The sequence below is a fragment of the Corapipo altera genome, unplaced genomic scaffold (genome assembly GCF_003945725.1).
Source record: "Corapipo altera isolate COAL_440 unplaced genomic scaffold, ASM394572v1 45, whole genome shotgun sequence".
Taxonomy (NCBI): Eukaryota; Metazoa; Chordata; class Aves; order Passeriformes; family Pipridae; genus Corapipo; species Corapipo altera.
In genome coordinates this window covers 1,954,065-1,978,688 of record NW_020884877.1, presented here as the reverse complement: position 1 = coordinate 1,978,688, position 24,624 = coordinate 1,954,065, and the positions used below count along the sequence as shown (strand labels likewise).

The 24,624-nt window shown below is 39.8% G+C and overlaps 1 protein-coding gene across 3 annotated transcripts in view; it reads right to left on the bottom strand.

Annotated features, from left to right (window-relative positions):
• Positions 1–24,624, bottom strand: part of SPAG16 (sperm associated antigen 16) — a 379,115-nt gene that overhangs the window by 190,285 nt on the left and 164,206 nt on the right. For all 3 annotated transcript variants that reach the window (XM_027636865.1, XM_027636864.1, XM_027636867.1), the window contains exon 11: positions 8,201–8,344. In XM_027636865.1, coding sequence (XP_027492666.1) covers positions 8,201–8,344 — 144 coding nt within the window. The remainder of the gene's footprint in view (positions 1–8,200; positions 8,345–24,624) is intronic.

Here is a 24,624-nt window from a genome sequence, read left to right as displayed (position 1 = left end):
ACAAGTGCCCTCAGCACTTCTCTCTCCTGCTGCTCTCTGAATTATTGTAATGGAGATATTATTAGTGAATCACTGACTCGGAGTGGTCGGTATTGCCACCAACTAAGAAACAGAAGCCAAAGGTAGTTTTTCATTAAAGCCTGGTCATTCTGGATGAAAAGTGGAGCCTATTCAGTAACCACACTATGGAACTGCAGACTGTTTGCTTTTTCAAATCAATATAATGATAGACTCTTAAGGTTCCGGACATAAAAGAAAGAACGTGCATTTTGTCCTGAAGAGTATTTCCAGTTTTGAATGGATTTCGAGGACAGTTCTGGTAATTGAAGGATATATTTAAAAACAGAAAAAGTGATGCAAAGTCAAAATACATTTTGGTAATTAAAGCACCTGTGACTCAACTTCAAACTCCATACAATGGTAACATTATTTTGGTCTTTCTATTGATTTGGAAACCTACTTCTGTAAAGGAGAGGTAAGATCCTTGAAGGACACTAATGGCCTATTAATGTTTCTATAGTCAAACCTTCCAGGTGGCACCTGGGTTGCCAATACAACCACCTCAAAGTCAGAAGATGAGAAGGACTGGGGTAAAGGAGACACCTGATGATTTGGCAACAAAGACTGGACATCAGCCGGGAACCCTGACCTGTGTAAGGAAATGCTCCTCAGCATGGCAGGAGTGCAGAAAAAAGGCAATTTCTGAAGAGCAAATCAGGATCTAAAATCTAGTAAAGCTGTAATTATCAGCCCATATTTTCCAAAAGCACATTGCAGAACTGAGCTCTCTAAAGAAAATGAAAATGAGGTACAAACACTGCTTTTTCTTGAAATAGATACTCACCAATAGTTAACACAGCTCTCTGAAATTATATATAACATACTTTATGTACATATATACATCTCAAAACCCCACAGAGACTAACCAGGAGTTACACGAGCCAGAAGAGATTAGTATGGGTAGAAACATTTGGCTTGTGGGTGTGGGTGGAAGGGGAAAAATTTTAATCGAATCCATTACCTGGTTATTGATTTCTCTTTGCCAGACTGATCCTGTAGAATACTTTATAAAGCCTTTGACATTGAGACATTTGGCCAAAGATATTGGATTAGACTAAGCAAAAGCTGAGCTTCCCATGTAATCTCTCATATTTCATTTATATGTGATTTATTCCTTTGTCCAGCAGAGGCTTTTTATTGATAAAAATAATGAGATTGAGAATCCCAAAGGAAATCTAATGCCCACCCAAACATGTTTTTGAGGTAAAAATAGTAGGCTTTGTAGGCTAGAGAGAGAATGATGTTATGAGAACACTGTTTCCTTGTATAAAAAGTATGAGGCTTATCAAAGATTTTGAAACAAACAAAGCTACTTTTGAAATTAAAATTTTGCTGTATTTGAAAACATCAAGCACCCAGTGAATACCCTGCACTGGGGAGCTGCCTGAAAGACTTCTGAAATAGTTTTTTCTTTGCAGAACAAATGAATACAACTTTTTTTTTCTTTAGATTCCTGTGTTGGCTCAGTTTGACAAAATACCTTAAAAAATGTCTCATCTGCTAAATAGGATGTGTTACATAAAGTCAGTTAGGTGACTGAAAATTAATCATGCCACTCAAAAGACATTTCTAACCACTGGCAAATTTAATATGTGATCTGGTAACTAAAGACTTTGTTGAACTAGAAAAGAATTCAAGAGTCTATAAAAAATTAAATCATTATGCCTTTTCATTAAATAGGTGCTCAAAAGTCCTAAGTAAAATGTACAGACTATTTCACATTTCTTTAATAACTATCAGTAGTATAAAACCCACCTGTTTCTGCAGCGAGCCCTGAATTAGGTTTGAAAGTCTCTATTTCAAGGCACAAATCAAAATAATTCTGTTCCACTGATAGCCCATGGAGACCTTTGTGATTAACATGAGTTTTACAACTGTTCCTTATGTTAATGCTTAGAGTGTAGTGGCTTTCAAGTTTCAGCCTTGTTTAATGTATAATGTGAAATTCACCTTTTATCACTCAAAACCCAGGAGAAAAAGTGTTCTGAAGCTCAGTGTCCATGGACCTTTTATTCACAGGAACCTCCACGATCCTTTCACTGAGAGGGCCATAAGTCTGGTTGGCTCAGTGGTCAGACAGGAGGGTGAAGGCTCATGTTTCCCTCCTCCTCCCTTGGCTCCCAGATGTGCACAGCAGCTGGTGTGACTGCTAACCCAGCCTGGGCAGTGGCACTTTAAAATCACTGACTCCAAACCTTCACTTCTTCCCATTGACAGGTTTTTTACAGAGCCCCAAAGCGTACATGAAGTCTCTAATAAGAAAGATCCTGCAGTAGCATAGTCAAATCCCACGGTTTAATGTTAAATTACAGTTCCATACAGATAAATGTTTTTGCATTTAACTAAAGCAAACAAACATTAGATTGTAGCAACATTTTGTAGATCCTGGAATCATAACTTAAGCAGTAACTGTTTGTTCTGGAAGTCTCCCTAGTTTCACCAAATAAGTACAGCATCAAAACTTGGAAGTCAGTACATTAAACAAAACGGCATAATAGATAATTCCTGCTTCTTCTCATCGAAATAAAAATGAATCTAAGACTGGCACTAGGAATTATTAAAGTATGAGGGGAATATATTTGAAGTCAGTAGAATTCTTTAAATTATACCATTACTGTGACTAAAGAACCTACTCTTCTCAATACGTCATGAAGTGCTTTTCATTTGCCCAGGCTTCATGGGCCATGTACCACTTTAGTTATTTAAAAAATACTATTTGCAATATGTAACTAACATGAAAGCAGTCTTTTATCTTTAGTATCAGATTTGCTGTTTGACTCTCTTCATACCCTGCAGATGTTCCTCACCATACACTGGTATCTGAGAACATTATGACTGTCAAGAAGACGCATAAACACCCACCAGTGATGGGACTTCCCTCACCAGTGCAGTCTGTAGGGAGCCACGAGTTGTAGAGGTGATGGAAGAAAAGAGAGGCACACTCCCTTCTTGTAATTCACCTTGATAATCAAAGCACTCCGGGCTCTCAAACTACAAAAGCGTGTCCACTGTGAAATTCTGAAACTGTACTTGTACCTGCCAAGCTGTCAAGTCTGATTTTTGCTCCTCAGTGTTTCTCTCCTCCAAACATAAAATCCTCTGAGATGCAGTGAGCAAGGAGCAGTGTCAGATTGTGCCTGTTACCTCTCCACATCTGATCATGGAAACCCAGCCTGCCTCTTCTTTCTGAATTTTACCTCTTGTTCCCATCACTCCTCAGAGCTTTCTCCACACTCTCCCTCCCCTCTTCAATTACTGTTCTGCCTGGCTTTACAGTCTACCCTTTTTTCACACTGAAATTCATCTTTGGATAGTTTTTTAACAAATGATGATAAGATAAAAAAAATTAAAATAATGTAAAAAAAATAAAATCAGGGACTTACCTAAGCAAGAATTCATTTCCGTTTCAAAGTTTATTCTGACTTCAGTTCTGCTCAGGAATTTGCTTTTTAAAAAGATTTTATAAAGACTTTTTTTACAAGTTTTTATGCAATGAGAAAATAATTTCCACTCTGATAGAATCTTACATATTTTCCTATTTATCAGTCACTGCTCTTAAAAACTTTGAGCAAACATCAATACCCTGGCCCCCTTCTCTGGATTGCCAGCAACACTTAAGTTTTGAGAGGCCGCCTCAGTGCTCAGCCACCCACAGCATTGCAGATTTCAAGCACGGAAGAGGTTCTGAGCACCCAGCTGCATTTTCCAAATTGTATCCTGTGTTCCCTATCTCAAGCCTTAAATTTCCACTAGAAACACAGGGTAAAGTCAAGAGCAAACTTCAGCACTCAGGGCTGCCGAAGTGCTGGCTGATGTAGTTCAGCAGTGACTTTGCTGCTCAAAGAGACCTTGGTTTTAGAGGCAGTTGCTCAGAGCTTTCTGCACACCAAACGTTCATAAATGTTGCCCTGCTCACTACTCATAAACCCCAGTCACTCAGGAAGCACAAACATCACTGCCCCTCCACAGCCTGCTCCATGTGCTACAGAATCCCCCGAAAAGCTTCTAGTGCCAATTTAAGCCCACACGGAGTTGCTGTTCCCTCCCCAGCCCATACAACCCCCTCCCATTTGTCACATCCATCCTCAGTATATTCTGCTAATTCCTTCTGCACTCTCTCTCTACAAGGTTGTCTTTCTCCTCTACCCATGCAGAGATTTTCATCTGAGTAGCATCACCTCCTTCACCTTTGAGAAATACGACCCAGAGCTGCCTCTGTTCTGACAGAACAGGGGTTGTTCTTTCAGCCCAGCACCTCATCTTTCCCTTGCATCTCCTCATTGGAACCTTTTTCTAGGATATCAAGCATTACCTACCTTTATTTTGATGTTTGATGCATTAATGTACTTACCATTTTTTTTATTTTACAAATTACTGAGGAAACAACATGGACCTTCAGTTTTACAATAGCAACAGAATGTATGGAAACCCCACACAGCTGAAGGTAACTGCTGTAGTAATTTTTATATAATATTAAACAAATTGATAGCTGTTTTGATTTCTTTCCTCAGTAACTGTGAGAATTGCAATAGCAACAGCAAGAATACAAGCAACTGCTTCTGTCTTAGATGAACGGGACATTACAAGGAGTTCACAGTTTGACAACTTTCAGTGCAAGTTTTAAATAGTTTTAAGAACCTACAGTTTGTACTTCTTTTCAGTTCAGAAATTCATTGTATTCCACTGACCCAAACAATGTCTGCATGAAAAGGGGTACAAACATTTTAGAAGAGTTGACTTGATTAATATTTATGAATATATTAAGGACATTACATATTGTACCAGCCCACATGCAGGGCAAGAATACAGTATTTTGCTGCTCACTGGGATTTATCAGTCATTAACACACACCTCTGTTATGTTGCAGAGCTCGATACTTTAGCCACCCAGGAAGGTCAGTAATACAGATAAATAAATCTAGTACATGCCATGAGACATCTTAGTGTAATTAGAGTGTGGTTCTTAAAGGTGCAGCATTAACATCCTCAGCTTATTCTAGAAACTGGCAGAAGATGCAGATTTTTGTCTGCTGCTTCAAATACTTGAGTCACCTGGCATCCACAGGTGCACTACACTGCTCTTCTCCAGCTCTCCAGAATCTTAACAGGAAGCCTCTGTGTACAACTGTGGCAGGAGTCATCGTGACTCCTTTGCTCCTTCATATATATATAAAAGGTAAGCTGGAAAATATTGAATTTTCCAACACTGACAGGAACTTGGAAGGGCTAATTCATCTGCAAAGCACTATTCAGCCAGACTGGAGCAGAGACATTGTTTGTTTTTGAAGTCTGACCAGTTGTCACCTGAGCTTCAAAGAAGGGAGCCCTGTTCTCCTCCCTCCTCCCAGCTGCCACACTGGGATGTAGATGACGGGACCTCTTTGAAGTTTTACTTTTATTTTAAAAGCTTAAGGCAAAATCCTACTCTCAGATGTGCAGAGAGCATCACAACACCGCTGTTCTGCTCTCCTCACATGCACAAAGCCAGCCTGTTGCCCTTCATCTCTTGTCCTGGGGGGAACTGAGCCCCTCTGCACCGAGCCGGGAGCGCTGGGTGTGCTGGAAGACACAACACAGCGCCAGCCTCTGGAGCTGCAGCAAACCAGGCACCCTCAGCTCACTCTGCCTTCAGCAGTCATGAAGGAGAGGTGCTTTTCAGAATAAATCACTGTGCAATGAAGAACAGTGTCAGCAGGGTGTGGGGGAAAAAGAGACTCCTCCGTCCAACCAGTGTCAATCCTTATCACTACAATGTACCAAGCAACGGGAAAGGTCCAGGGCCTAAAACATCCCTTTACCTTGTCATTGCTGGTTTCTACTACCACCATTCTCTCATGGCTCTTGGAGATGCTGAGGATACATAAACCCAACACCACTTTAGCTTCAACTTTATCTATTTTCATAGCTACCAGGGAGACTTGCAGCTTTACTCCTATGTACACAGTGGTGCTACACAGACATCCACAGGAAAGACCCTTGCTCAAGTAATAATACACTGTGAGCATATAAAAACCAGATTCCCAGGATTTAAGTCACTCTATGTGCAGAAGCACCAGTTAAATTCCCATCACAGCTCTAGATTTGTTTCTCCTCAAGTCATTAGTGACTGGGTGCCAGTGTGTGGATTCTCGTGATGCTGTACAAAGATGATCTGAAAGCAGACTTGGGGCTGCACGGTGAATACTTCTCAGACCGGAGATGGAGGTTGTTCTAAACCTGATCTTACAGAGAGAGAGGAGAAATGATCTAACAGAGGACAAAAAGGAAAGACTGCAGAAGTGTGGGAGTTCTACCCAGATCATGATGTAATAGCCCAGTGGCTCAAAAATGTTTTTCTTTTCCACTTTTGGATGAAAAGTCATTTTAAATCTGTAAAACGGTAACAAAACTGGAGGTTAACTACATTTGATTCCAGGAAAAAAAAAAATCTATTAGAACTTTTAATTTTAACTAATTGGTTTTACTTCCAGAAAATACTGATATATAGACGTCCCCTATTTAAAAAAAAAAAAAAAAAAGATGATTAAATGTATTCTGTCGCATTATATATATTTTATGCAGTAACAGAAGACAATATTTTAACAGCAATAATTCTGAATCACTCCAGAGCATTCAGCAGGAGTCAATTCATACTGCAAGAGAATAATGATGTACCTCAACTCATTTTAATTTCAATAATTGAATGAGAAATAGGAAGGCCTATTGAAAGGACTGCATTCTGGTCAAAGACTAATGAGAAAATAGTTTTGAGTCTCTGAGTCAGCGGGTGTCATGGTAACAATGCATTATCGAAATCTGATTAGCATGCCCAGCAGCTTTATAAATGATAACATGCTCTTCTAATTGTATTTCCCTTTCTTTCCCTGTGATAAGTTTTATATTCATAACAGGTAAGAGGTAAGGCAGCATTCTGTTTATCTGCAAGTTTAAACTTAGGATGTCCAGCACACTCACAAACTCTGTGAAATCTGTCATTCACTAATAGAAAAATTTTCCTACCACGTTAAAATAAGAAGCTGAGCCTTCTACTTCTCTCCTCCTGTATTATGTGTAGTTATTTAAGTTAAATATTATTCTCTTCTTTTAAATATATATAATTACTTATAAGGATATATACATGAAAAGGAGAACACTGTGAAAAAACACAAGTATCTTAAGAAAAAGCCTGTGTTTCATAGGAGAAAGTGATGCAAGAAAAGAGTAAGTGCATTTTTAATTTATTCCAGAAAGCATGACTCCATGTTCTTGAAGTTTGGAAAAGAGGGAGGGGATTTTCTTGTGTTTAGAAGATTTGTGTGTGCCTTTGCTATCTCATTACAAACTCAGAAATCAGGAGGAACCATGAAATAAAATACGATATATTTCCTCCTCATGAAGGAAAGAGCTAATATTGCTTCATGAAATAAACACCATGAAAACACAAGGTTGAAAGCTTAGTAATGCTCCTTTTACAACTGAACCTCAGGTGAATAGCCTGGTAGACCGTTATTATTTTAACAGCAAAGAACTCTATTTTAACTGCAGCCTCACAAATCTGATGCAAAATAATTTCAACATATAGAAGCTCAGTCTTATCAAATGGATTTTTGTTTTGACAGTAAAATGGAGTTCTATTTTTCAACAGAAAAGACAAAAAAAATAGACTTCATGACCCTTGTAACTTAAATATTTATCTTCAGTGTTCACTTTCATTTATTAATTCAGTTTCAGATCCATATGATGAAAGAGCAGGAAAGCTCATATTCTTATTTTCTAGGTAAACTCAACTCTTAGTCATATGACAAATAATGCCTAGTATAAGACATAACTTTTCTGTATTATTAATAGCAGAACTGTGTTTGCCATAGTGCATGAATATGGAGAAAATGAATACAGCAAGAGCTAAAAAGCTTACTACTCCTTGTTATGTGCACTGGCACGTGGACAGAGTTTAAGATGTACAAAACACTAAAAGCAATCAATCTTAAGTCAACACACCGAAAGCCAGAGGAACATTTATCTACATGTTCGGAAATTCAGCAGAGAGCGCCGGGCTACCCTGAGAACAGAAAGGCGTCAGAGCAGGCCAGTGAACAGAGAGAGAGCAAACAAGGACTCCCCAGGAGGGATTAGTGCTGCCTCAGGGGACTGCCTGCACTGACCTTGGACGGAAGCAGCAGCCCGAGAGCCAGTCGGTGTGACCTTCGCCTGTCATGAGGAGGTTCCCGTCAGGCAGAGCCCACATCTTCCAGAGGTGGTCATCGCTGCCAGTCACTACGATGTCTTTTCGGGGATGTAAAGCCAAGCTGCAGGAGAAGAGAAAAGCAGGTTATGGTCTGACTCCATTTCATTTTATGGCAAATACACAGCAGTGAGATCCATCAGCTCAGGGCAACAGCCAGCGAGAATTCGGATTCCAGACGGACTGAACAAGCAGTGATGCTTTCTCTATGCTCCTAAGAATTTAAAATACATGCTCTGGAGATGAGCTTCTGCTGCTACTGAAGAAAACAACAAAACAGGACTGACTTCTGTGAAACCAGAATTGTTTTCACACTTTTTTGCAGTTCCAATTAATTAAAACGCTCAAAAAGGCTTTAAAATACTTTGTGAGGATATGTTCTTACAAACGTGCAACAAGGGAGCAAACCGTACCAACACTAATTACTTCCTACACCCAAAATAACCTCTAAAAGCATTGCCATGTCAGCCTGCTGCCTTTTCTTCCTCCACCCCCCACCACTGTGCCCACAGCTGTAAAGTCTCCTACCACTGGGAAATAACTCAAATGATAATTACAGTCCAGGAGCTGCAGTCATTGCCATCACTTCAGCACCTATTCACTGGGACTAGGTCTGAAAATCCATTTCAATTCTGCAGTCAAAATGTGTTACATGTTTTCACTTTTTAATATGTAGCACGCTGCGATGTAGTGGAAATCATACACTTAATACACTCCTGTACTAAAAACTCAGTTTATTTTTGATTTAGCAACTGTAGTGCAGCTTAAAATGGATCCAGGGAAGAAAATCAATCTGTTGGAAAGATAAAAAGTAGTGTATTTCATATGGATTTGGTTATTTGATTCAAATAATTGTAAAGTCTTAATATTTGTTGAACATCAAAAAGTTCTAATAGTTGACTTTAGTCCCATGAGTAGATTATTTAAATAGATTAAATCTGGAGTTTGGAATTAAAATGCAACAATGGGGAGAGGAATCATAACCTGCATGTGCACCTATTTCAGTTGTGCATCAGAACCAACAGCTTGGACAGAAAAATGCTTCCTAAAACAGAATAAGAGTAGAGAGAGATGATGCTAAGCACCCAAATGGGAAGAAAAGAGAGGACTTAGAAGGTATGCTATTATAAAAATCCCTTTTTTACTAGTACCTTTCTCCTGCACTCAAATTATTTCATAAAATTCCTAAACCAGAACCACAGCTTCTACTATACTGGGAAAAAATAATTATCTCTCTCAAATCCATGCTAAAAACATATTTTATGTGAACTAGATTTTCATCAGAAAACACATCTATTCTTGTAGTTTAAGGAAGATTCTTACAGACTCATCAGATGAATTCATATTCTTGACTGAGGAGCCTGGGTTTTACTCATTTTCTAGTTTCTTAGAGAGAAAAAGCAATGTTTTCTATCTTTGCCCAAAGAGGATAAACTTCCTTTGTATTTATAGGGGAAAAAAGGAAGGAGAGAATGATGCTATTTAAATTCTCCAGAGATGCACAGAAAGCAGTGGTATCACTTAGATGGGCCACAACAGATATCTAGAAGAGCAAGGAGGGAATAAAGATAAAAGGAGAGAATTAAAGGCTGCAAGAAGGCACCAGTGGCCTGCAAATTACAGGAGAACAGCTGTCCCAGAATCCCTGTGCTATGGGAGACCTCTGAAGCCCCCACCATCCCACTGCTGCTTTCTGCAGCAGGCACAGGCACGTGGCATTGCTACTCTGGCCACCACTAAAAGGAGACCAAGTTCACAAGAAAATGAGTGGAGTAATAACTATGAACAACAATCCACCAGTGCTGCTCCACACACTCTTTTTTCTCAGCCGCTGCAACAAAGGTCCTTCCTCACCTGCCACACGCCGCCCAGAAGCAAGAGCAGTGCAGGAGTCCCTGTTCCTTGCCAGCAGCTCCTCTGGGTGTAGCAAGGCAATGGCAAGGCAAAAAGAAGCACGAGTGGATTCAGGAAGACCAGAGAGGGAGAAAGGGATGCCACTGCAAAACCACTGACAGCACGTGCCACTGCAGGAAGCTCAGTCGACGATTCAGCCCTGTCTGTGATGCAGTTGCAAGGCTGGACTTTTCTGGTTTGGGATTAACTTTAAAATTGTGTTATTTGGAGAAAACAGACAAGTGGACAGAGTCATATGGATACAGTTTCTTCTACATTCTTCTCTTAATCTGTTTCAGTTACCTTCCAGTTTTCCCCCCCAGGTATTTCTGCTTTTAGAGAAGTGCATCCGTGTTGTGAAGACTTTCCATCAGTTGTCTTAAATTCTTCCTAAACATCTGCCTTCTCAGTTCCCAAAGTGCACTATACAGTCTAACTTATATCACTTTCAGTTCACCTTTCATGCAAAGAAAAGTTAACCAAGTGGTTTCCTCCAGCCCGACTCACCTTGTGAACAGTCCTTACCCACTGGCCAGGTTGCAGCTGCCTAAGGATGGGAGCTGTGCTGTCATCCATCCTGCCTCAGCTCCCAGGAACATTTTCCCTACCCTTAACCCTCCCAACACGCTTCCAGTCCAACTTTTGAAGTTCAAACTTCTTCAGTGACTACACATTCCTAAAGAGTTTTGAACAATCCATAAAGTGAATTTCATATGGGTGAAAATATCTTGCCGTCAGCATGAAGCCTGCAAATTTGTTTTTCACAGGCTTTTCTTTTAATTGGAGAGCTCTTGTAAAATGCTGCTGCCGTCCAATGTTTTTTTTTCCCTCCATGCCATTTTTACAGGCACACAGTGAACACCATTTAATTAACAGCAAATTTGTGACATGACTGCTGTTGAGCTGCTTCTGAGAAAGGGAAGCCCATTCATCCAAAAGGCATTCTATATGCAACATTAATTAGGCACTCTTGTCTTCATTTCTGGCAATCCAGCATTGTATAGATTTTTGCTTCATCTCTGTTCACAGGGTCTAATTATTTCCAGCACAGAAGACTTCGGGTAGATTGGAACGGAAATCAATAATGGAACATGTGTGATAGGAACATTAGTTTTCTCCTCCTCCTCCTTTGGGATAAAGTGGGATCAGTGGAGACTCAGCCAAGAAAAAAACAAACCCAACAAAAAACCCTCTCAGAGATTTGCTGCTGTTGAGTATATAAATACCCATGTTTACACACCTCATTCTGGCATTATAAGACATTCTCATCTCTTCAGTACTTGCCATGGTAGATATATAGTACTCCTAGTAATTTGCTTTCAAAACAATCATCGATTATTTTAATTTATTTTGACTGAGCCATAAATAAAAATACGGTATCTTCAGATGCATAATACTTTCAATCTCAGCACGTACCACACTTGACCATTTCACACACATAAAATCAACCTTCAGGTCAAAAAGTGTTAAACCCAAAGCCAGCTAGGTAACCTCAGCTGTGTGTTTAATACAAGCACTACACTGCACTGAGGCAGGGGAGAGCTCACATCTGTGTTGAGGAAAGCCCCCTGGCAATAAGATTTCTGAAACACTGGAACCAACAGCTATGTGCCATCATTATCCTATTCTGGAAGCTCTCACACACCTGCCACAGATTATCCAGGTAGATGACTTCCGTCATGGTTAGGAGAAACACACTGGTTGGTGCCTTGATGTCCCTTCAGGGCCTAAGACAGCAATTTTCCTACTGAGTCTGGTTAATTCAATGCACAAAACTAACAGTGCTTGTATGTGAAGGACAATTATAAAACAATAAAAGCATTGCCTCAACCTAAGGTATAACAGCAGCACAGAAGCAGAACAGTAAGGAAAACCCCTCCCAATTTAAAAACTATTTTACTGGCTAAAATGTCTCACAGAATCATATTCAGCCTTTTTTCACTACCTTCCTACAGATCTCAGAAGACTGCAGGAACAGGAGGAGGCCAGAAATGAAAAACTAACCGGAAGAGTCTCAAAGTTAGGCACTCTTAGAATGAAAAATGGAAAATTAACGACCAACTTAGTACTCTTAAGTGACTTATCCAAACCTCACCACCTGCTCTGTGGCAGAGACAAGGACAAAATCCAGTTTTCTGTGGTTTCACATATAGGAGTTACACAGAGAAGTATGTTCTCAATATAGACAGCATTTAGCTGCCAAATTCTAATACAGCATTGTACTGAATCTTGCTTGTGATACACAATTTTCAGAACTTCATGATCTGATCAAATTTATTTGCATTCCCAGATACTGGCAAAGAGGATTGTTGTTAATGCCAGTAGCTGCTTTCAGCCCAGAAAGCTCTTCTGCTGCATTTCTTGCTCCAAAATGTGAGAGCAGCAGAGTTCCTCCAAGATTAAAAAAAAAAACCAAACACATTTTTCCTAGTGACAGAAACATTTTAGCTAACATTTTCTTAAACAAACACTCAGCCTTGCTCACCATACCTAGCACAGGAAATTTTGGACTGAGCAGTTACATTTGGGTGAAGTTATAAATGTCTGAAAATCTCAGTTTTATAGTGGAAACTGTTGGGAAATCACTGATATTTCTTTCTCTGCCATCAGGCTCTCTGAGTGTGTTGGAATAGCAGAGCAGAGAATGTTTTAGAGGCAAGCATATAACATGCACTGAACTATAGAGGATGGATAACTGGTTACAGCCTCAGACAAGAACAAATACGTGCCTAAATACAAGGGCAACAACAGCCCTACTGAAATCAGTGATATTGTTCACAAGCCTATACTTAGTTATATTGCTGGACTGTGCCCTAAAAAGATAAAGAATTTCTAAAAGCCAGCCCTGATTTTGCTGGACACTGGCCAGTTGTGCTGAGACAAAGGACACGATAACCAAGGTGTTAGGAACAGTTTCTGAGGCAAGGGATGGCTGAACTGCATGACCTAACGACAATTTCCACCTTTGAGAACACCTCTGAGTTGCCACAAAGGTGTTCCCAACACCTCTGAGTTGCCACAAAGGTGTTCCCAACACCTCTGAGTTGCCACACACCTGCTCCCATCCAGCTTGGTCCCAGGAATGGCTGCTGCCTGAGGGGACTGGCACTGCTTCCCCACCTCCATGCTTCATGATCTAATCATAATCAGGGTCAAGCTCTAAAGTTATGACAGTCAAAGAGGTAAAAACCAGGCAAAATAAATCAGATCAAAGAAAGGCTGGTTTTTACCTCACGATAGACTGAGGTGGCAGCTGGCAGTCATGAAAATTCCCTCTCTTCAAGAGCAGAAAGCAAACAACAGAAAACACACAGTTAACCCCTCTATCTGCAACACCTTTGGGCAATAACTCTTATGTCCCTCCTTGCCTAAGTAGTAGTGGACGAGAACAAGGAAAACTAAGGCAAACAGCAGCATTCTGAGGGCAGTGACAGGAGGGGGCTCAGCCCGAGGTCCCTCAGTGTTGCTGAGCAGCTCTGCCATATCCCCCTCAGCCCCACAGGGATATGGCAGAGCCGCTCAGCAACACTGAGGGACCTCGGGGTAAACACACTAAAGAAAGGGCAAAAAATGGGCAAAAAGGAGAAACCCCAAGGGAGGGGAAAACCTGCTTCAGCACTATGGGGCTCCTGCACTGCCTGCAGCCAGCGCGCACCAGAGCGGGTTTTCCCGATGGGAATTGTGGCCCATGAAGAGCCTGTGGCGGAACAGGCTTTTCCTGAGGGACTGTAGCTGTGGGGAGAGGCCATTCCGGAGCAGGGTTGAAATGTGAGGAGGAAGGAGTAGCAGAGAGAAGCTGCTGTACACCAGCCATGGCCCTCAGGGAGGGCGAAGGGGCAGCAGCGCAGGAGCGGAGCTGAGGGAAGGAAAGCTGCTGCTTTCACCTCCACTGCTCACTTCCCAAATCCATTTTAATTGGCAATAAATGAAATTAATTTTCCCCAAGCTGAGTCTGTTTTGCCCACAACAGTAATTGGCCTTTATCTCAAACTGTGAACCTTCCCAGCCTGTTTTCTCCTCCTGCCCTGTTGAGGAATGGGAGCAAGCAAGGAGCTGGGTGGGCATATGGCCCTCAGCCACCATTAACCCACCAATAAATTAAAACTAAACACATCACAACAGCCTAATCAATTATTTTGCCAGCTACAATTTATCCTAACATGCCGTCTTGTAACATCAACTCTCTAATATAGTCATTTCTACCACCTTTTATATCTTGGCTTGAGTCACCCAGTCTCTGTACCTGCCAGCATTCTTTAGCAATAATTATAACCCTGACATTTAATTCAGGGTTTTATTATGCAATGGTAGCATAACTGAAAAGTTTTGCATTCCTGTTTAAGGTCTTAAAATTTATCTTTTCATGACAAAATGGAAGAGGGAAGAATGCTTTCAAAAGAGAAAATAAGAGCTAAACAAACAAAAAAAGGATAAAGCGGAAAAAAAAAACACAAAAAGAACATAAGTAGGGGGAAATACTCAGAGCACAAAGCTAATATCTTTTGTTTCATTTATGTAAATGCCTGTCTGGAAGTCAGTGATAGATCTCACTCACAGCAATGCTTAAAAATCTCTGTCCTGTCTAGTGAAATTCCTGGCTGCTTCCCAAGCTCCTATGACTCAGGTTTTGGGAGGGAGAAAACTTTCTTGGGTCTCAACATACCTGAAGTTAACCTTCTAGACCGCCCAGCAGATCTTGGTACACCTTAGAAAATAATTAGAAAACAGTCTTCCAGAAACTTAAACCCATATTTCTAAAGGCTGAGCAACTTCCTAATTCACAGTGAGAGCTTATGTACTTACTCTAGTCACCATGCACACAAAATCTTCACTCTCAGCTGTATAGCAGCAGCAAACATATTTATTCCTGTGAAGTGGAATAAATTCACACATTTTCTAACTTGGCAAACCTAACTTTCTTCTCAACAAAAAACAACTTTGAGAAGTGAACACTCCATACAACACACAGTGCCTCCACAAATAATTGTACTAAACACATGACTATAAGTCATTGATACAGACACAGTTGTGATAAATTAAGAACATCCATTTTGTGATGCTCTCTGATCACTTTCTCTTTATCCACTCCATCTGCAATTATCAAAAGGCATTAATTTGTATTAACTGAATGTTGTAACTTGCCTAGGTTTTACTGCATTAGATCTGATTGTGCACATGCTGTGCCAGTATAAAATCGTTTTCTTCTTAACAACAAAATTTGGCCCTGGATCAAACTGGAGAAAAATTAAAAACTATCCTGTCGATCTGCACATGTTTTCTGAGGTCTCAGCCCTTTGAAGATATATGCATATTCCTGAATTATGCAGTGCCAGGAGTCCTGCCGATTTCACAGCATAATAACTTAAAAACATACATAATCCTGTTCAAGATAGAGTCCTTAATCAGATCAGAGTAAGAGGATTTTTCTAGAACCTATGTAATAAATTGTTTGTGTTGTTGTAGCCTCTTGTACTGTGAACCTCTTCAACCTAAGGTTAAGCCTTTGATCTAGAGTGCCTGTAAATAACAATGGGCATGAATCTAAATCACTTCTTAGAGAATCTTTACTTATTCCTTCCTTCCTTTTGCTTATAAGGTTGTTGATAATTACTAACGGACAAAGAAAAAAAATCACTTAGCGTACAATATCAGCTGTTATACATTACAGAAACAGCAAGTTTCTAACCTGCCTTAAACCAAAGCAGCAGGCAACGAACACATCACCTTCCTCCACAGAGAAGGCCACATTTTATCTTCAGTCTGCAGAATCCACGGGGGGGAAGGTGGCTTGATTTTTAAATTTATTTAAACTGTCATACAGTTTAGATGCTGACAAAGCTGTGCATAGAACAACAGATCAAATAGCTGGGGTATTTTTGGTAAGACTGAGAGTGCTATTAAAGAAACCAACTAACTCAGGAGTTGCTCCCTGTGACTGCAGCTCACAAGCTCTTATTTAATATGTATTTGAATCAATTTTTCAAGCTTAGTCAACTTAATAGGCACCCAGCATACTTCAGGGAGAAGTAATTAAACCAAAAAGAAAAAGAATGAAAGTAGCAACAAACAAGTAGATGTAATTAAAAAGTTCAAACATTGACATCCTTTCCTAATATCTCCCCTCTGGAGTGAAAGCTGTACTGCCACGCCTGAAATGATTTATACCATGATTCACACTGCCTGGCACCGTGTACTCATCTTCTGCTCACCTCCTTTTTGAAATATGCTACATCACTTTCTTCTAGGGAAAGGCAGCCCCATGTGAGTATTAAATTACAGCATCCAAAATAGCACTGTAACAGGATTAGCTTAGATCTGCAGCATCTTGCAGCCAATTCTGAAAGAGATTGCAGCTCACGGGACAACTCTCCAGAGCGGCGGGGAAGTGGCAGAGAAAACCAGGGTCAGATCGTGGGCAAACCTCAGTGAATGGATTTCACACTGCACCCGTGGTTGGGAACCACTTCACAGGCAGAGAAACAAAGGGAAAAACAATCCAGGAAAATGTGCATAAAACCGTGCTACTCAATATATCACTGTTGCCTGTTTTTTTTGACCTGTGTATTAGGTACTTGTTGGGTATGGAGATAATAGCTTGTCTTCCTTTGTAATGGAAGACAAACTGCTTTTCTAAAAGGCTATTCTAGCTTGACCAGCTTGAAAAGATGCAGATTGCTTTCACAAAAGCTTCTACCTGTGGCCTGGTTTGAATTAGTTATCATCATTACTGTTAGCAATTCCCAGACTTCTGTTGCATGGCAGCTTTTTCACAGACGATTAGGAGCAGTGTTGTGGTATAGAAGAGTTTGGAAGAAAAAGTACTTCAAACTTGCCTCTTGGTAAATTCTGTTAAATTATGAGGGTTGATAAAGGAAAATATTTAAAAATATAATTTGCAATTAGTGCATCAAACAGTCAGCTCACAATTCTAAATTAATAAGAAACCAAAGCATTAACTTCCAAGGTCAGTTTCCTGCCAGTGTTTTTTTCTCCCTTCTGAAGGCACGGAAGGGTGGGTATAATGCTCTGTGCTTTATTTCACTATGGTAATGCTGAAAAATGCTTCCATCAACAGAATTAATGGAAACTCTTGTGGGAAGAAAGTTACATAAATAAATAGTTTCTTCACAGTTAGGACTAAGAGGCAAAGTCAATAGCTATGAATCACGTTCTTCCTCTGATGATCTTCCTAACCAGGCATATATGTATGAGAGAGAAATGGGTTCTGGGTTCAGAAAGGATCACAGTAATTCCCCAGTCTCATGATCTCCGAGCTGTAGCTGCAGCCCCTGGGAGCCTGCAAAGCCCTGCTGAGTAGCTTGTCTGCCCCAATGGCTGGGCAATTTTTCCCACCAAAGGCAGCCATTCCACTTTTCCATGACAATTCAAGAGAAAAGTTTTTCAAGCTTTTTGCTCTGCTCTCATCTCCTGCATAGAATTATAGACACATACACTGAAAGGTATCATCTACTCCCCCTTGGGATAAGGAAGGATTGTCCAGACTCACCCAGCATAGATTTATTTTTAACTTCTCCTTGCAAAGTAGACTCTAAAATACCTCTAGGTGGTTTTCTCCACGGTTCATGGTTCATGCTTCAAAAAGCATTTTCTAAAACACAACCTTCATCATCCTGAGTACAAATTACAAAGATTCCTCTTAATTGTTCTCTCAGAAATATGGAGAACAATTTCTCTTTACATTTTGTCTTAAAATCTTTTTATGTCAGATGGTTGTTACTAACAATGTCTTAAATTAGGCAAACTCAATTATCTAACTGATGTAGTTTTCTAAAGCTTTTTAGAAGTCATGACCAAACACAGTATATCAACTCAGACCTCACCAACCATAATTTGGAGTAATTACTCAATGTGATAGACACCACATCTGTCTTCCCACATCCCAGAACTACATTTCCTTAGTTTGCAAGAGCAATGCATTGTAGACTTTATTACCTGTTTTTCCTCTTCACAGGTATTCCCTACCTTGTATCTGTATATCTGAATTCTTTTTCCTAAATGTATCATATTGCGCTTCAGTGAAGTTCATCTTGCTGGTTTCAGACCACCTCTCCAATTTGCCAAGTTTATTTTGAATTCTGATCTGATACAGAAAGGTATTTGCAAATCCTCACAGCTTGGTGTCATCTGCATATTTTATAAGCTACTCTGTATTCCATCCTCCTCGCTGCTAATGAACACACTGAACCGAACTGATTTCCTAAGCAAATTCTCAAACTGAAATGCAGGCTGTGGAGTTCAACCTAGAGGTTCCTGGCCCAAGCCACTGCATTGGTTTGTACTAAAACTTACCCTTTAGAAAGCCACACAATACATTTAAAAACCTTAAATGCAAGAAAAGCCACCATTTGCTCAGCTGAATTGTTCTGATGGGTAATTATCCTATTTTTATTTTTGCAGAACTTTAAAATAAGGCCAGCTTCACTCTCCAGCTGCATATTACACTCTGGTTACTATATTAGAGAAAATACATAGAAAAGACCGACTTAGAGAATTACAGACTGACTGCTTCCACCATATCATTCCTTTAAACTCCCATGCATTAATCTTCACAGACAGCAAGACGTTAACGATTTCTGAAATGTATGGCGAGACTGGAACAAAATAACACTGTTTTAGGAGAATCAAGTAATATTTTTTGTTTGCTCTGCTGTGGAATCAAGTACAATCACTCACAGAAAAATATTACCCTACTGGGCAAAGCCAAGCCCTTTGAGATATATAATTTCTAAAATGTTTGCTTTGCAATATTTGGCAAATTCTCTTCCTATCTTTCCCCCCTCACCACCACTTGCTGTCCACAGGCATTACAGGGAAGAAAGCAGAAAGCAAAGCTCTCCAATACTGGAAAACAACCATAGAGAGACCCAGAACCACATTTCTTTATGAGAAACAGAAATAGGTCTCAGGATTCCCTTCAACTTCCAGCATGTGCAGCGAAAAAGAAGCTGGGATAGAAAAAATATGAGACTTATTTATTCTGGGACACAAAGAGAGAGGAGAAGAAAAAAAGAAAAAAAAAGAAAAGAAAGCTGGAGACATATTCCAAGCCCTGTAAAACACTGCCAATGGATCAAGTCACTATCTGATTGCTTAAATACCCACAGTCCTTCACTGTTACACATTCCTGCAAAAATGGAACAGGGCACACACGTTGCATTTGAGTGGCCAGAATTTAATTAACATTTTGATATTGGAATATAATCCACAAAAGGCAACTGTGATCAAGTCCATTGTGATGCCTGGGTGTGCCACACTGCCCGTCCTGGCGTGGGAAGGTGTATGGTTGCTTTTCTTTCTCTGAGACAAATTCCATTTACATCATTACCATCCTAAAATTACAGTAATGAATGCAACATTTACATTTTGACAAAGCCCTGAAAACATTTCTTGCAATGAACAGACTGCACACAGAACAATAATCCTCATGGCTGAGGCTGCCAATTGTCACACACTTCTTTACATCCTCCTAGTCCCAAATATTATATCAGACCCTGTAAATGCTTAAGTATGGTGGTTCTAGCCTTTAAAAAGATGCATTAAATAAGACTGACAGAAGAGTCTGAAATAATAAAAACACATACATATTAATAATGACTTCTGGTAAGCACGAATGTCTTTAAAACCTATGGGAGCCTTACAGTCAAATTGCAGGAGTTATCTGAAAGGAGTTACCTGAAAGGTGCTTTCATACTGTTCAAAATGTGATGTTTTTCATGACTTACTGATATCTACAAAACAAACCCCTGAAGACTCAAAGTCACACGAGTTACAAATTTTCAATTCAAAGCATATTCAGAATAAAATACCTTTTCCCAAGTCAAATCTGAATGAAAATGATGGGGTTCCAGATTTCAATTTTTCACATTTGTTAGCATTCTCACCATCTGCTGCCATTGACACCATTTGCTGCCATTTACAGACCCCAGCTTCATGTTCCAAAGTGGTTCTAAACCTTATGGTCCCAACAACCTAAATCTTCGGCTGTGCTATGGATTTAGGCTATTAACTAGCTGGCTGATATTAACCTAGAATCACGGAATGTCCTGGGATGGAGGGGACTCACAAGGACCATCAAGTCCAACTCCTGGCCCTACACAGGACACCTCAACAATCCTACCATGTGCCTCAGAGTGTTGTTTAAATGCTCCTTGAGCTCTGGCAGCCTTGGGGCTGTGACCAGTGCCCTGGGGAGCCTGTTCAGTGCCCCACCACCCTCTGGGGGAAGAACCTTTCCTTGAGATCCAGCCCAAACTTCCCCTGACACAGCTTCATAAACCTTCTTGAACACAGTATCACACAGCACCAAGACGACTTTCCAAATCTCCCCATCACCCTTTTGTTAGGTGGTGGTGTCTGTGCTAACCATCCAAAAGCCAAACTCCTGCAAAGACAATGCTTTTGGAAACTGTGCTCATTAATGAGAAGTAAGGAATACATACTTTTAAAACACACTATACAGTCCTGCTTTCAGAGCAGGAAAAAGGGAGAAAGTTGTCTGTTGTAGTGCTGTGAGACTCCAAGACACCACTCCAATGAAAAGAAACATAGAACCCATTTACAGAAAGATGTGTGGTTTTCTCAGTGTTTAGTATCCTATGTCTGAGACTTAAAGAAGCCAAAACATCTCAGTTTTGTTTCAGTTTGTGTCCTGCTGCATGTGCATCACATACATGTTTATGAAAGAGAAAAAGCCCGCATTCCTATACTTTGCTTTGCAGACAAATACTATCCTGCAGAGAGCTAAGGACCTCTGGGAATCTGACCAAATACTACCAGAAAACATACAGTAACTTTTGTCAAGTAATTCTGTTTTGACACATTCAAATGTAAGTGTATCATTAAGGTGCCAGAGAACTATGAATGAGGAGAGAGGTGCTTGCTTATTTTTGATTTGAGAGAGACTAGACTTATAGGAAATGTTATTATTATGCCATCTATTCTGCAAAAAGCTAATGATGTCTTTGAAAAAAGATGGATGAACTAGGGCACTGCAGCTTGCACAAGTCATTCAGAAAAATCTCATATAAATAGCTGCAAAATTTGCTCGTGATGAAGCAAAGGTATGAAGAACAACCTCAGTAAGAGTTTGCTTTTGAGGGTAAGCACATGTGCATTGCTGCATATCTTTACCAAGACAGTGGCTATTTAACGAGCAGGATCTGGCATGTTACAGATGAAACAGCTGCTGCAGAGAGTCCTTCTGGGTGAAACGTTAGGAAACTCATTGATTACCTGTACAGTCACTGATGAACTTTTCAGCAATACCTGTATAACACTTCCAGAAAGACCATACAAGTTGGGTTTTGTTGTGTTTTTTTTTTCCTTTCAGTACAAACTCAAAATATCAGAATATTTTGTACCCCTAAAAATAACCCCTTTGTACTAACTAAAACCCAGTAACCCAAAAGCCAATTCTTAATCATCTTTACAAAAATAGCTAATCAAGTGCAGTTGTATGTAGCTCTCTCACACATTCTAATTTTAGCATCTGTATAATACCATTTACATCTGACCAATATACCCTGCAGACTGAACCCCCCTATCATGCCTATTCAAAGCTCACTATTACTGTAAATTTAAGAACTGCTGGAAAGTAGAGAGTGCAACAGAACTCTATAGCCTATTTGTCATAGAAAAAAAAATAATCAACATGGTAATTGTAGAAGTGCAAAATGTAGTTTAAAGACCAATGCTGGCAATTTTTTTATTCCACTGAGTAGGAAAACTAATGGGGCACAGCTCAGATTAGTTTAGTGTAATCCTAGAAGCACTAAATAATACTTCCTATGTAAGTACTTTAAAGTAAATTGCTTAAAGTAAAAAACATACACAAGATTCCACTCTAATGTTACAGACGCAGAAACATAAGAGTTTAAATCACCATTAAATCAGAAATTACATGGACTATTTTTATTACCATTAATTACTCCAATTTGGCAGAATATTTCACATATTATTAGCTTCAATTTTAATATGAATTTTGTTCCGTTTTCTAATTTTAAAAAAATCTAACTTGAAAAAAAACTCCATCACAAATAATAATATCCACTATTAGGAATTTAGGGGAGTCCCCCCTCTCTATATAAAGCTGTAGTCACCTAAGAGGAGCCTTATCTGCTCCTGTACCATGTAGAGTTAAAAAGGAAGCAATCTCATCATGAGCAGCTTAAACTATCTTAAAATGGCAACTCTACAGGCAAACATCTCTGGCAATAACTCCATGGAGCTGAAGTAGAGTGCCAGTCACTACATGAGCTACTGAGGTAGCTCCTTCCCACCCTAACCATGACTCCAGGAGTACAGCTCCTAAGCAAGGGACACTGTGTGGGGCTACAGCCACAGGAATTTCTTTAACAGCAAGAGCTTTCTTCACAAACCAACATATTATTTTCCTTTGCGTGTGACAGGGACAGAGTTTCGCGGTGTCCGTGCTTGAATCCCTGCAGCCTGGTGTTAAAGTTAACGTAACCAAGGGAAATCCTTTCTTCATTTAATGGGACTTGTACAGAGAATTGCTTAGAAGAAAAAAAAATACCACTGAAGTTCATGGGAATTTAGACTGACTTAGTATCTCAGCATACAGCACTGTGCAAACAGCTGCTTAATGTGCTCGATTCTCCCTCCGCAAATGCCACTGATCAGCTCTGTGTGTCTTCCAGCAGTGCAAAAGGAAACAATACCCCATGTCCCATTGCATGAAATAACTGCACTTACAGTAATAAAATAGGGATTTATAGAAACATCTACTCTAAACTGTTTCTAAAGCTTCTGAAATAAATCTGGTCTAGTTTATTTTAGCCCTGCAAACCTGTACAAATGAATGCACTCCGGCCATTACGACTTTACAAGTAAGAAAATGCAGAAGGTAGCTGTACCAAAATATGTCAGTCTTAAACCACACCTAAAAATCTCCCTTAAAAAGAATAAATAAAGCAGATGTTATGCATGTACATGAGTACATAACAGCAGAGTTTTATAACACTATATTCAATACCTAATCCTGCACACATAACAAGCTGAATAGCGGATTTGGGGCTCTTTCTACAAATTCAAGTTTTCCAAATAAGAGCAAATACAGAACACATCTAATTGACAGGATACAGAAATGGAGTGTCACTATGCTATTTTAAAATATGACTCTGAATTGTGCTTTAAGTTCTGACTGTAAAGAAGCCAAACACTTAAGTTACACGCAGAACTCATGCACACAATGAATGCATAATGCACACAATTAGCCCCACAAAGCAGAGTTGAACATTAAATTACACCAATTTATTCTGGTGTCAGTAGGATTAATTACATCCTTCAACTTAACTACTGCCCTGTGTACTTATGTCACTTGTGCAGAAGAGGAGTTGATATCAACACCACACTCTGCGCTCAGGAGCCCCTATTCCCAGCTCCCTCAGAGCAACTAAGATATTCCAGTTCTTGTCCGAGTTGTACACAGTGAACTAAAAAAAAAAGATGTTTTATGAACCTGGAAAATAATTCATCTTGCCCTTGTTATTGTGTGTGTTTATATATTAAGAGAGCTTGCTCTTGCAGCGGGCCTTCATATCTCTATATAATAAAGGAGAATATTGAGAACAAGCATCTGTGTAATTAGCACATCAATCATGTCATTCTTTAATATAAACTAAGTATTAATTCCCTTCTCCATAGATTCCCTCACCATAACTAACACAAATTATTAATTAGCTAACCACACAGAAAACCACTGGAAGTACACGAATTCCAGAGGCTGAAGCTCAGAGAGCACCCATGGGAGCAACCCACCAACCCAGCTGTGCTGGGCTTAACTACTGCTACAGCTCCCATCTTTCTTGCTACTATGACTTGTTTCTGAGATCCAAATATTTCTCTTCAAAGGGAAGTGAGAAAGGTTTAAGCCATGCCTTTAACATTTTTAAGAGGGCCCTGTGATAGTTTTCTGCAGAAATACCCTACAACCATCTCCCTGAAAGGCTGTTTCAGAGAGTTGGGTTTCTCCTTACATCACACCATGGCTGCAGCAATGCAAGGGAACAAGTCTGGTGGAAGGTTAAGGGAAAACCACACCAGGAAAAGCAAGACCAGCACAGACACAGCACCAGTGACACACGTGCTATGATGTTCCACTGATCCCAGGTGTAAATACAGACAGTTCACTCCACCGAGACTTTTAAAGGTTTTATTTGTCTCTCCCAGATGACTGCTTTCCTGCTCTGCACTTACAGATATCAGTATATATTTCTGAAGACATCAACTTACTAAATCCCATTTCTCCATTTCTCCTGGTACATGTTTCTCCCCACAATATAAGTTTTCCACACTCCTTGTGGCAGGGAATTTGCCTAGCATTTCTCAGAGACACACTACCTGAGAATTCAGATATCTTTGTTCATGTCTACACTGCACTCATACTTTATACATGTATTTTTCATAAAG